The following is a 14273-nucleotide window of genomic DNA, read 5'->3' on the forward strand; positions in this document are numbered from 1 at the left end:
AGAGAGCAGAAACAGATTGGTACCCAGACTTTAAATCATGGGTAATATACAGTCGTGGTCAAAAGTTTTGAGAATTATTGGTCTTCACAAAGTTCGCTGCTTCAGTGTTATGAGATATTTTTGTCAGATGTTACTATGGTATACTGAAGTATAATTACAAGCATTCCATAAGTGTCTAAGGCTTTTATTGACAATTACATTACGTTTATGCAAAGAGTCAATATTTGCAGTGTTGACCCTTTTTCAAGACCTCTGCAATCCGCCCTGGCATGCTGTCAATTAACTTCTGGGCCGCATCCTGACTGATGGCAGCCCATTCTTGCATAATTAATGCTTGGAGTTTGTCAGAATTTGTGGGTTTTTGTTTGTCCACCCGCCTCTTGAGGATCGACCACAAGTTCTCAATGGGATTAAGGTCTGGGGAGTTTCCTGGCCATGGATCCAACATTTCGATGTTTTGTTCCCCGATCCACTTAGTTATCACTTTTGCCTTATGGCAAGGTGCTCCATCATGCTGGAAAAGGCACTGGTCATCACCAAGCTGTTCTTGGATGGTTGGGAGAAGTTGCTCTCGGAGGATGTGTTGGTACCATTCTTTATTCATGGCTGTGTTCCTAGGCAAAATTGTGAGTGAGCCCACTCCCTTGGCTGAGAAGCAACCCCACATGAGTGGTCTCAGGATGCTTTACTGTTGGCATGTTTTCCGGATGCCCCAAACAATCAGAAAGGGGATTCATCAGAGAAAATGACTTTACCCCAGTCCTCAGCAGTCCAATCCCTGTACCTTTTGCAGAATATCAGTCTGTCCCTGATGTTTTTCCTGGAGAGAAGTGGCTTCTTTGCTGCCCTTCTTGACACCAGGCCATCCTCCCAAAAGTATTCGCCTCACTGTGTGTGCAGATGCACTCACACCTGCCTGCTGCCATTCCTGAGCAAGCTCTGCTCTCCTTGAAGTTCTTGATGATCCGATAAATGGTTGATTTAGGTGCAATCTTACTAGCAGCAATATCCTTGCCTGTGAAGCCCTTTTTGTGCAAAGCAATGATGACGGCACGTGTCTCCTTGCAGGTAACCATGGTTAACAGAGGAAGAACAATGATTTCAAGCACCACCCTCCTTTTAAAGCTTCCAGTCTGTTATTCTAACTCAATCAGCATGACAGAGTGATCTCCAGCCTTGTCTTCGTCAACACTCTCACCTGTGTTAACGAGAGAATCACTGACATGATGGCAGCTAGTCCTTTTGTGGCAAGGCTGAAATGCAGTCAAAATGTTTTTGGGGGATTAAGTTCATTTTCATGGCAAGAGGGACTTTGCAATTAATTGCAATTCATCTGATCACTCTTCATGACATTCTGGAGTATATGCAAATTGCCATCATCAAAACTGAGGCAGCAGACTTTGTGAAAATTAGTATTTGTGTCATTCTCAAAACATTTGACCACGACTGTAGACAGGAGTGAGGATCAGAGCTGATCATGTGTGATGAACTATCAGCTATGACAAAACAAGAAAATTAAAAATAATAATAATGAGTCATTTTGATATTACACTACAGGGCACCATTCCCTAACATAAACACACAAGTTGATTAGCCCGCTTGTTATCATCTACTTTGGATGGACTACTAAAGATTCAACTATCTGCAGCTCTACTCTAACCACACGGAATACCAACTAAACAAACCGTGGGTACCTTGAATATCAAAAGTTTAGTTTTGAGGTAGTGGCGTTTGCAATGAAATAAATTAAGAGAGTAGGTGAGTGAGAGTTCTTTAGGATCAGCCTTTCACGTTAACGCCTAGCAGGCCACACATAGCAAAAAGAGGGAATCTGTCATCAGAATTGGGCAACAGAGGGGCAGGCAAGACAGAGAAGGTGTGTGAGAGAGAGAGAAGGTGTGTGAGAGAGAAATGAGACACTGTGCCTTTGAGGCAGGGACAGAGGCCAGTGAAGTACCAGGCGGCAGGATCGGGGGAGCGCAGGTTGAGGGGCTGCAGGGGAGAGGGGGCCTTCTCGGCCCAGGGAACCAGGCTGCTGAAACAGCCTAGACTGTGCCTGAGCCGGCGCACACTCTCACGCTCACAAGGTCTGCTTACAGGAATAGAGGGTGAGAGACCACAGGACCACAACACCCCCGAAAGAATGACACGCCGGAGAGGACACAGGGAGGAGGGGAGACAGGGAGGAGGGGAGACGGGGAGGAGAGGACAGGGGGAACGGGGAGGAGGGGAGACGGGGAGGAGGGGACATGGGGAGGAGAGGAGACGGGGAGGAGTGGACACGGGGAGACGGGGAGGAGTGGACACGGGAGACGGGGAGGAGTGGACACGGGAGACGGGAGGAGTGGACACGGGGAGACGGGGAGGAGTGGACACGGGGAGACGGGGAGGAGTGGACACGGGGAGACGGGGAGGAGTGGACACGGGGAGACGGGGAGGAGTGGACACGGGGAGACGGGGAGGAGTGGACACGGGGAGGAGAGGACACAGGGAGGAGGGGAGACGGGGAGGAGAGGACATGGGGAACGGGGAGGAGGGGACACGGGAGGAGAGGAGACGGGGAGGAGGGGAGACGGGGAGGAGGGACACGGGGAGGAGGACAGGGAGGGGAGGAGGGACACGGGGAGGAGAGGACACAGGGAGGAGGGGAGACGGGGAGGAGAGGACATGGGGAACGGGGAGGAGGGGACACGGGGAGGAGAGGAGACGGGGAGGAGGGGAGACGGGGAGGAGGGGACACGGGAGGAGGAGGACACGGGGAGACGGGGAGGAGAGGACACGGGGAGGAGAGGACACGGGGAGGAGGGGAGACGGGGAGGAGAGGAGAGGACATGGGGAACGGGGAGGAGGGGAGACGGGGAGGAGGGGAGACGGGGAGGAGGGGAGATGGGGAGGAGTGGACACGGGGAGACGGGGAGGAGTGGACACGGGGAGACGAGGACACAGGGAGGAGGGGAGACGGGGAGGAGTGGACACGGGGAGGAGGGGAGACGGGGAGGAGGGGAGACGGGGAGGAGAGGACATGGGGAACGGGAGGAGTGGACACGGGGAGGAGGGGAGACGGGGAGGAGTGGACACGGGGAGGAGAGGAGACGGGGAGGAGGGGAGACGGGAGGAGGGACACGGGAGACGGGGAGGAGTGGACACGGGGAGGAGAGGAGAGGGAGGAGGGGAGACGGGGAGGAGTGGACACGGGGAGACGGGGAGGAGTGGACACGGGAGACGAGGACACAGGGAGGAGGGGAGACGGGGAGGAGGGACACGGGGAGGAGGGGGAGACGGGGAGGAGGGGAGACGGGGAGGAGAGGACATGGGGAGGGGAGGAGTGGACACGGGAGAGGGGAGGAGTGGACAGGGAGAGGAGACGGGGAGGAGTGGACACGGGGAGACGGGGAGGAGTGGACACGGGGAGGAGAGGAGACGGGGAGGAGGGGAGACGGGGAGGAGTGGACACGGGGAGACGGGGAGGAGTGGACACGGGGAGGAGAGGAGACGGGGAGGAGGGGAGACGGGGAGGAGGGGAGACGGGGAGGAGAGGACACGGGGAGGAGAGGAGACGGGGAGGAGGGGAGACGGGGAGGAGTGGACACGGGGAGACGAGGACACAGGGAGGAGGGGAGACGGGGAGGAGTGGACACGGGGAGGAGGGGAGACGGGGAGGAGAGGACACGGGGAGACGGGGAGGAGAGGACACGGGGAGACGGGGAGGAGAGGACACGGGGAGACGGGGAGGAGAGGACACGGGGAGACGGGGAGGAGAGGACACGGGGAGACGGGGAGGAGAGGACACGGGGAGGAGGGGAGAGGACACGGGGAGAACACAGAAAAAGACGAAGAGGTGAAATCATAGAGGGAATAATAAAATAAGAGCACTGAACTGAGAAGAACACAAAATGCAGAGCTCCAGTAAACAAATCAGTGACAGCGGGGGAACTCAAGAAGAATCTAGGAAGTGGAGGTACTATGATGAATATACAAAAGGGAAAAGGTGAAGCTGTGATAATGAATTCTGTTAAACAAAAGGGGGATGACTATCTGGAACGTTTCAGTTGTATCTCCATAGAGATAGTTACAACATAGGAGTTGTATTTAATTTTGTTTTTTTCGATGTCGAGCTCATGGCCTGCCACTTCTTCCTCACCTGTCGTGCTTGTTCTCCTGCGCGGCGCGGAGCAGCTCCTGGATGTTCTTGGTGATCTGCTCTGTCTTGCGAATGACATCCTCGGTGCTGGGGAGCGCAGGGTCCGGCTCGGCTTCCAGATGGTCCAACTCAGGGATGGCGCTGCCCTCCCCGAGCCAGCCACTGCTCCTCAGCCTCCCCCTCCTGCCCACACTGCCAGGGGAATTAAGGACGTTACTACAATCTCTGCACCCCTACATCCAGACCTAACTTCCACCACCTGATGTGTAACACTGGACACTAACACTGGAAGCAGTGGTAACTTTGAAGTGAGAATTTCCAATCTGACAGTGTGACTTTGCTTTGTGTGGCTTGTATCAGTGAATTGGCTGTCCGTGCACACACAAGTGTGTGTGTGTGTGTGTGTGTGTGTGTTCCTACCCTGAGTCCTCCAACTCAGAGTCATTGGTTGTGTTGTCATAGTCACCGTCTGACATGCTGCTCTGTTTCTCCATCTTGGAGGCCTAACATGAGGGAGAGAAAGCAGAGTAAAACTTATTGTCACTGTGACATATGCCAATGAAAATGCAAGCAGGAAATGCCAATGCAATGCATCACAACATACAAAATAGTTTCTAGCGGTATAGCACAAACCATTACATCATACCTAGGGCTAAACGTAAATAGGAACTTTGACAGAAATGTTCTTAAACAGTTTCACTAACAACTTACAGTATAGTATGTATGGCAGTGACAAATTGAATGAACTAAAACCATGGGAAAGAAACAGAGAGACGACAATGCATGAAACAAGTCAATAACGAAAGCCTGGAAGCAAAACAGAGAATCATAGTGAAGCCTTTTGAATTTAATTGCCAGGGTTAGTAAAAAGAGGTTATCCGGGGTTCAAAGTGTTTTAGTTTTTTTGCCCTCAATACGAAACAACTGCACCAATTGGTAACATTTGCAAATTCAATGTCGATATGCTACTGTAATAGAAACCACACTGGACAAATGGAATGGTTGATTGATTGATTGGTACCATGCCAAGTTGGGATGTTAGGCTTGTTCAAGGTCTATGAAAACCTTTGAACTCCTGCGTGTAAAAGATGGAGACTAAACCATGGCGGAGAATGAAGGGCCAAATGCAGTCCAGGAAAAGCTTCAAACACTGCCGCCTTTTTAAATGCACATGCCAAGACAGATGAAGTCAGGGATGTTTGAGGAGAGAGAAATTACTGGATAGCTATCAGACACAGAGAAAACATCCTCCAATGAATTACATCAGAACCATGATCCATTCTTTTCCAGAGCTCTGATCCAAGACTTTCATTAAGAGTCATAATAACTTTCATGACATCATGGAATCAAGGTTCTGATTAATTCGGTCAAAAGCTTACACTGCACAAGTCTAGGGGGGGAAAGCACTGCGTCATCGACTAAGGCAATGCTGATGGAGATACTGGTTAACAAATGTGTATTTGACCATTTAAAGTCAGCTGTGGTCAATACGCCATACTACGTGCTCCATCCAGCCTGTAAGCATTGTGTGCTGCGTCACAAGACTGGAGGATAATAGCGTTGCTCTAGTATCAGATGGGAAGCTTGGGCGCACAGCACTGTCCCTGCACTGTCGTGTCCATGCACATCCCTCGCTCTTCCAGCAGAGAAGACAAACTATGTAGAAGAGGTGCGTTTCAAAGAAAAGATCAGAGACAAACACCCAAAGGGGGACACAGGCCACATACCGTAGTTACATACCCTTTCCAGCCTAGCCCAATAGACCCGCTCAAAAAACATCCTCTTCCTGTCTGCAGGGCAAGATGCCACGCCCCACACAAACACAATACAGCAAACTGCTGAAAGTGGGATTAGCTTATACAAGTGTTTTGTCAATTTCTTTACCACTGGGTTTGCAGTTCTGCACATAGGTCAGTCAAAGGCCCTGTCCAGAAACAACCCCTAGCCCCTACGCACTTGTGGAGATCTGAGAGCTCCCCCTTGCCCACTGATATGTTAACAATTCCATCTAACCTATTGCTTAAACCTTCACAAGATCTCCACAAGTGTCTAGGGGGTAGGGGCTATGGGTTGTTTGCTTCTGAACAGGTCCCACCTCTTAGTGCGGGACAGACTCCTGGATAACCGGTGAGTTTAGGTGTTACTAGAGGCGAGGGAGGGACTGGCGTGCTGGATGAAGCTTACTGGGCAACGGCCGTGTGCTGGTTAGAGATGGAGAAAAGAGGTCAAGTTTAAAAGTATAGCAAAATGTTGGCTTGGGAGGTGGAAGGAATTTGCATTAGGAATGAGGAATTTGGGAAAATGTCAAATGTGAAAATTCTCAATAGGCTGACTTTTTCAACTGTCCTCACGGAGGTGGGTGTGTGATCTTGGCGCATAGTGCTGCTTCAGTGAAAACCTTCTAGCTGATTGTAATAGGCATGAGGATGAGGACAGTGGTGGTGGAGATATGTATGGGTGGTGGTGGTGGAGATACACTATATATACAAAAGTATGTGGACACTCCTTCAAATTAGTGGATTCTGATATTTCAGCAACACCCGTTGCTGACAGGTGTATAAAATCGAGCACACCGCCATGCAATCTCCATAGACAAACATTGGCAGTAGAATGGCCTTACTGAAGTACTCAGTGACTTTCAACGTGGCACCGTCACAGGATGCCACCTTTCCAACAAGTCAGTTCGTCAAATTTCTGCCCTGCTAGAGCTGCCCCGGTCAATTGTAAGTGCTGTTATTGTGAAGTGGAAACGTCTAGGAGCAACAACGGCTCAGCCGCGAAGTGGTAGGCCACACAAGCTCACAGAACAGGACCGCCGAGTGCTGAAGCGAATAGCGCGTAAAAATCGTCGGTCCTCGGTTGCGACACTCACTACCGAGTTCCAAACTGCCTCTGGAGGCAAAGTCAGCACAATAATTGTTTGTCGGGAGCTTCATGAAATGGGTTTCCATGGCCGAGCAGCCGCACACACGCCTAGGATCACCATGCGTAATGCCAAGCGTCGGCTGGAGTGGTGTAAAGCCTGCCGCCATTGGACTCTGGAGCAGTGGAAACGCGTTCAGTGATGAATCTGGCAGTCCGACGGACAAATCTGGGTTTGCCGGATGCTAGGAAAACGCTACCTGCCTAATGCATAGTGCCAACTCCAAAGTTTGGTAGAGGAGGAATAATGGTCTGGGGCTGTTTTTCATGGTTCGGGCTAGGTCCCTTAGTTCCAGTGAAGGGAAATCTTAACGTTACAGTATACAATGACATTCTAGACGATTCTGTGCTTCCAACTTTGTGGCAACAGTTTGGGGAAGGCCCTTTCCTGTTTCAACATGACAATGCCCCCGTGCACAAAGCGAGTTCCATACAGAAATGGTTTGTCGAGATCGGTGTGGAAGAACTTGACTGGCCTGCACAGAGCCCTGACCTCCACCCCATCGAACACCTTTGGGATGAATTGGAACCGCGACTGCGAGCCAGGCCTAATCGCCCAACATCAGTGCCTGACCTCACTAATGCTCTTGTGGCTGAATGGAAGCAAGTCCCCACAGCAATGTTCCAACATCTAGTGGAAAGCCTTCCCAGAAGAGTGGAGGCAAAGGGGGGACCAACTCCATATTAATGCCCATGATTTTGGAATGAGATGTTCGACGAGCAGGTGTCCACATACTTTTGGTCATGTAGTGAATGTATGGGTGGTGGAGGTAGAGATATGTATGGGTGGTGGAGGTAGCGATACTTCACAACAGCTCTGCGAAGCGCAAGAAGTATGAATGTTCTGACTTCTGCGGAAGCCGCGTCGCAGCGTCACCAGGACCCTGAAAGCCGGGTCCTGGTGACGTCCCTGGAGACATATGGGTGGTGGTGGTCGTAGAGATATGTATGAGAGGTGGCTTGGCTCATGCAGCAGGACAGGGAGGGAGGGAGGGAGCAGTATACAGAGGACAAAGGGAGGGAGGACGGGGGCTCCCAGTGGATTTGCTGTGTCGAGAGGCACGGACCAAGTGAGGAAGTACTTAACCCTTTGAGCACTTTCGTCCCGTGACCAGGACAGGGTGGATGGGAAGGAGGGGAGGGATGAAGAGGTCACAAAAGCACCCCTTCCCATCTAGAAAGGGGTTCAAATTATACGTTTTAAAGAAAAATAAGAAAAATAAACAGTAGTTAGTGCTCCCAAAAACAAAGACTTCTTCAAACCACTTCATGCGAATAACAGTGTTTGGGAGCACTAAAATACAATTTTAATAAAACAAATATTTTAATAAAACAAATGAAGAGAACCATAAAATGTGATGATAAACAAGACTGTATGGCATGAAATTTGACTTTAACTGCATTACAATCATTGCCTCGTTGGATCTGGCAACACTGGACCTCAAATCCCATACCTAGAACATTTTAAACATCTAGACAATTAACATATTCTATCTTTGATACTGCATAGTACAATATTGTTTCATAGAGACAAGGGGAATTCCGGGATTTGAAAAACAACAAGGCAGTCACTCCACCACTTGTTCTGGTAAACACCTGAGGGATGGCGCTAGATAAATGCAACCATTCTCAAATTCTTAGACAGAGCTATATAATGGAAGGAAAGACCATCCATGAGGTCAAAAGTATAGTTTTAACCATGTTTTGAAGCTATAGGCTACAGCAGTGCTATTCAAATCTTACCCTACGAAGTCTGGAGTACTGCTGGTTTTCTGTTCTACCTAAACATTAAAATTGCACCCACCAGGTGTCCCAGGTCTAAATCACTCCCTTATTAAAAGGGATGAATGGAACTGGCTTCGACGGCCAGATTTGAATTTGAGGGGGCTACAGTGTTTGTTTACAATTACATTGTTCACAAACAACGGAGGAAAACAAACTTATATTTTGGGTTCTGATAGAGTAGGACAAATACACCACCCGGTTCATGAAAATGGTTGGCTCCACGTGGCCGTGGCTTGCTATATAAAGCAGGCAGACTGGCATTGAGGCATTCTATTACTGTTGGATTGAACATGAGAATGGTAAAAACGAGTGACCTAAGCGACTGAGCGTGGTATGGTTGTCTGTGCCAGGCGCGCAGGTTCCAGTATTTCAGAAACGGGCAGCCTCCTGGGCTGCAACAAACAAAAACATCCAGTCAGCGGCAGTCCTGTGGGCGAAAACAGCTCTTTGATGAGAGAGGTCGAAGAAGAATGGCAAGAATCATGCAAGTTAACAGGCGGGCCACAGACAGACAAATAACAGCGCAGTACAACAGTGGTGTACAGAACAGCATCTCGGAATGCCTCGTTGATCCTTGTCAGTCCTTAACCCAATAGAGCATCTTTGGGATGAGATGGAACAGGCTGTTCACAGCATGAATGAACCACTGTCCAATCTGCAGCAACTGCATGATGCCATCAGGTCAGCATGGACCAACATCCCTCTGGAACGTTTCAGATACCTTGTAGAACGCCTCAAAGAATTCAGGCTGTTCTGGAGGCAAAGGGGGGTCCGACCCGGTACTAGATGGGTGTACCTAATAAACTGGCAGGTGAGTGTAGATGTACCAATCCCGGAATGCCCCTCTTGAAATACCAGAACTAACAGATTAGTTCAATTTCAAAAACACCAAATTCTTTTCGTTTAAAAATAAATTAAAATAGACCAGGATTTAGAACCATAAATGATGTTGTTAGTTCAGGGGTTCAAACTTTTTTTTGCCCGCGACATCATTTCCATATAAATAAAGTGATGTAACCAACGGCCAATGTAAACTTTATTTAAACATTTTATTGGGGCTATGACAGTCTATTACAAATCAGTCTGACAGTACTTTTGACAGTATCTCAAGCTGAAAGAGGTATGGTTTGAAGTGACTGAAATGCATCAGAAAGGTATTGGGAAGTTCAGAAGATCATTAGGCAATGATTTTTTATGATCTTCTGTGTAGAAAAGAACACCATCATTGATGATGTTCTTCTCCCCCCAGTCTGATCTAGTGCCTGGTCTTGTCCACTCTGTTTTAATAAAGCTTGTGGGCATTGTAGAGGGAAACAGAAGACACATACATGAGTTTTATCTTTCAGTGATCGGGTCATAATATTTTGTAGCCTAAACAGTTCAAAAGATAGAGCCACATTTGTAGGAAGAAACAGAAACCACTCTGTTTATTACAACTACTGGAGGATACTGATGTAAACCCGGTTCTATCAACCAAGCGCAAGTTTCTCTCGCGACCCCATTTCCAAATCACCACATGGGGTCGCAAGCCTAGTTTGGGAAATGCTGTGTTAGTTTGTCATAGAGACATAAAAACAAAAAACTCTGAAAAAATGTGAATGGGATGTTAATGTTTAATGCTTATTTGAAATGACATTCAAATATTTCAGATTCAACCTAAAATAACAAGTGGGATTCTGACATCTTTCCTATTGTCTGAGACAATGTTTGAACAGAGAGTACTCCAAGGGCCCTGTTCGAATACCTTAAAATGCACCCATCCTTCAGTCTTTCCTTGAGGAAATCACTGATCTTACACAGGAAGATTGATAAAAGCAATTGAGTGGAAATGTTCACATATCTACTCACTTATAGGTCAGTGATTATCTTAAAAGGGATAGTTCACCCAAATTACAAAATGACACAGTTTCCTTACCCTGTAAGCAGTCTATGGACAAGGTATGACAGCAATCCATGCTTGGTTTGACTTGAATGGGATTTGTGCCACAAATGCTAACACATTAGCATTTGGAAACCGTGCCAGGGAAACTAAACCAAAGCATGGATTGCTGTCATACCTTGTCCATAGACTGCTTACAGGGTAAGAAAACCAATATGTAATTTTAGTGAACTATCCCTTTAAGGAAGGGAGAAGACAGATGCATTTTAAAGATCTTGGAACACGGCCCAGGAAACACTGTGGAAACCAACAGCCCTGACAATAATCCTATGAGATTGCAGCCATTCAGAGCAGACACCGAGTTGAGACTAGCTGTCTGTGACCTGTGTGCTTGGCATTGTATTGGCTGATTATCACAATCAGGTTCCAGGTGCCAAATAACAGCTACCGGCAAACACTACAGTACCCCAAAGAACAACAGAAAAATAAATTAAAAGCAGGAAGGAAATGGAACAGAGAAAAAAAAAGGCTGCAGGAAAAGATAGAATGAGAAAAAAGGTTGTGGTGGAAGAGACTACAAGAAGATGGAGATGGGAGAGCAAATGGCAAAGGAGGCTGGCTGGGGGATTTTTACTTACATGAGGTGGGAGGAAGGGTTGCAGGGTGGGGATACCTTCCTCTGGGTAGGGGGTCTCCCCCTTGGGGAGGTAGGGCTTCAGGCCTGAGCCAGTCTCATAAATAGACATGGACATGGGCCGGCTGGCCTGCGCTGATTGCCGGCGCTTCATGGCCGAGGGGCTGGAGGAAGAAGGGTCAGTGTACTCTGACCCGCTGCTGATGGGGACCTGATAGATATGGGTGGTTGGGCCCTGCCGCCTGAGAGACGTGTTCTCACTTTGCAGAGAATGTAGCTGGAAGAGACGGGTCAGCAAATACACTAAAAGGGCGCTTTTCTTATCAGCGAGCAAGGCGTTTCAGTTTTATAGCTTTAATGCATGCTTTATTCTCCACACGGCGAATCCTAACTTTCACTTAAGTTTAATTTCACTTGTCATAAATTGATGTCAATGGGAGACTAAGTGAAATTGTGACTAAAGTGGAAGTTAGGATTTGCCCCCATTTCTCTACCTCTAGATGGTTCACTTGAGGTGTTGGGAACAGTCAGCATCAATCTGTGCTAAACTAAGCCCAATGTTATAGGCTACTACTTATGTCTTTATAACATGCTTATTAACAGAGTTAATTGAATCAATCTTCTTGTTAAATCATGTCCCCCCTGGTGTTACTCATGCTAGGCATTCGAAAAACTCCACTCAAAAATCATAGCAAGAGGTAAGAGCAAGCAGAAAGGGCAGCAGGCAAGCCAGACAGTTCAGATCGCTCCAGTCTCTGTCTGAGATGATTGATAGATAAGATATATGAGCACCAGGGACAAAGATTGTGCGCCAGGGATGCCCAGGCAGTGGCAGAGAGGCATCCAGAAAATAGACCCTCTTAGATCTTGATAGTCAAAGAGGAAGAGATATGCCCCCATCAGTGTTTTGCATCTAATGCAATTGCATTATCTGGTTCATAGAGTTGGAAAGAGGGCACACCCCCACTTTTCCATTATTGCTCCTGTGACAGCACGAGGAGCACCATCGACTGGCTGATTCTGAATGGTCAGACAGCTAGCAACAATGACAAGAAGCTGCCTTGTGGGGAATCGTAGGTGGATCATTTCACCTTGTATCTTGTTGGTGATACCACGTCTTGTTTTGAGGTGTTTTGACTGATATCATGTCTATGCTAATATGGCTAAAATTCGCTAGCTAACCAACAACTGTAACAATGTATTTGAGAGACAAGTGCTCATTGTGCAAATGTATTTATGTTTTCAATAAACATTTGGAGACTAAATATAGTTTACATTTTGTCAACAGTCTAAGCCAACCCCATCCGTTTTGCCCCATAGTTGCACACGCGTGGGTATTGTTGCTAAACAACCAACCCGTCTATATTTTAAAGTAGCACATTTCTTATTCTTCTACTTCTGAGTTTACTCGTGGTTCATAAACAAAATGAAAAGAAGCATACCGCCACCTACTGTGCTGGAGTTTATATAGTCTGAACGGGCATAAACCCAAGTTTGGTGATTTACTGCCACCTGCCGTGCTGGAATGTTTGCTCAGGAGTATAATTCATTGGCTGATCCCTCCTACTGACCTGGATGGAATTCTGTGATCCATTTTAACCCATAGGAAGTCCCACCCAGTTGACTAGTTTAAAACAGTAAGCCCTCAACGGCGCTGCCCATTCCAAAACAGGCTTTTGCAAGTGTGCGCTCTATCCAACTCTATGGTCTGGTTGAAATCCAACAAAGTGTGCTATTTCATTCATAGAGGGCAAGGGGGAAGTTCTCTGACAGCTAATAAAGAGTATCCAATCAGTTAAAATAATGCCAGCCCACATGGCTAAATCACATACTGTACACGTCTACCACTAAGGAATGCCAGTTTGACTTGTACTGTTTGTCCCATAGAACAATAGTATTCACGACCCAGGGCAAAGGGGTTCAAAGCCACAATCCGGAGCCTGTATAGCTGCTGTGGCTACAAAAACAGCTATTCAAACAATAACAAAAACAGCTCACTACCTTGTAAAGGCATGCCCCATATTTCTATGGTTTCTCAAATCGGTCCTTTAAAGGCCGTTTGTCACAATATCTATGCTTTTTAGGTCGAACCGCGGCTGTTGATTTGGGGAAATTATAGTTTAGTCTACTCCAAATCAAGTGGTGGGGCTGCTGTTGAGCTGAAACACAAACTCCGGATTGTGGGATTTAGTATGATAAATTATCGGGGTCATAGAGGTAGGGAAGACTCCAGGTTAGAGCAAAACCATAGAAAAACATTTTGTTAACACCCACTGTGGAGCTGAACTCTGGAGTTGACTGTACTCCTGGGCTGTAAAGAATATTTTAAAAACCACAGCAGAGGACCAATGGGACCTTTTCGTTTGACAAGGCAAATGCTGCACCCGTGTAAAAGTAAGACGTGTTATCTCACAACTTCAAGTGGACTATTCTGATGAGCTAACATTTAAAAAAGTGTTTTAAAAATCCATTATTTAAAATGACCGATGCTATGCTTACTATGTTAGTCACTGTAGAAACGACGAGGGGATGGAAACTCACAGTGCGAGTGATGTCATGCTGATTACTTGAGCATGCCTGTTAGTCATACCATATGAAATAACACAGCTTTTACTGTATCAATCACTGTATACAGGGGCGGAGGGATATTTTTTCCACAATGTAGTGGAGCAAGAATGCATCTCTTTAACACAAGTAAAAAGAAAAAAAAGAAGAAGAATATGTCAAGCTATAGAAGCCATTGTCTGAACATGGACTGAAACATGCTGTCCCAAACGGTGGAGCAAGAGGGAGAGCAGTCTTGCCTTGCAGGAGAACCTCCCCAGCAGTCTGGTGGTTACTGGTTAGGACCCTCATTAGAACCCCAGTGTGTGAGGGGAGGTTACCGTGGGGGGAGGGACCAGAGCTCGGCT

At 47.6% G+C, this 14273-nt stretch overlaps 1 protein-coding gene across 10 annotated transcripts in view; it reads right to left on the minus strand.

The window, feature by feature from the left end:
• LOC121584533 (ARF GTPase-activating protein GIT2) overlaps positions 1-14273 on the minus strand; it is a 40786-nt gene that overhangs the window by 1637 nt on the left and 24876 nt on the right. For 3 of the 10 annotated variants that reach the window (XM_041900461.2, XM_041900456.2, XM_041900457.2), the window contains 5 exons: positions 11366-11638; positions 8151-8237; positions 4562-4644; positions 4142-4333; positions 1958-2089 (listed from right to left, as the gene is read on the minus strand). In XM_041900461.2, coding sequence (XP_041756395.1) covers positions 1958-2089; positions 4142-4333; positions 4562-4644; positions 8151-8237; positions 11366-11638 — 767 coding nt within the window. The remainder of the gene's footprint in view (positions 1-1957; positions 2090-4141; positions 4334-4561; positions 4645-8150; positions 8238-11365; positions 11639-14273) is intronic. The other 7 variants (XM_041900459.2, XM_041900460.2, XM_041900463.2 and 4 more) reach the window with 5 other exon arrangements.

Source organism: Coregonus clupeaformis, chromosome 16, assembly GCF_020615455.1.
Source record: "Coregonus clupeaformis isolate EN_2021a chromosome 16, ASM2061545v1, whole genome shotgun sequence".
NCBI lineage: Eukaryota > Metazoa > Chordata > Actinopteri > Salmoniformes > Salmonidae > Coregonus > Coregonus clupeaformis.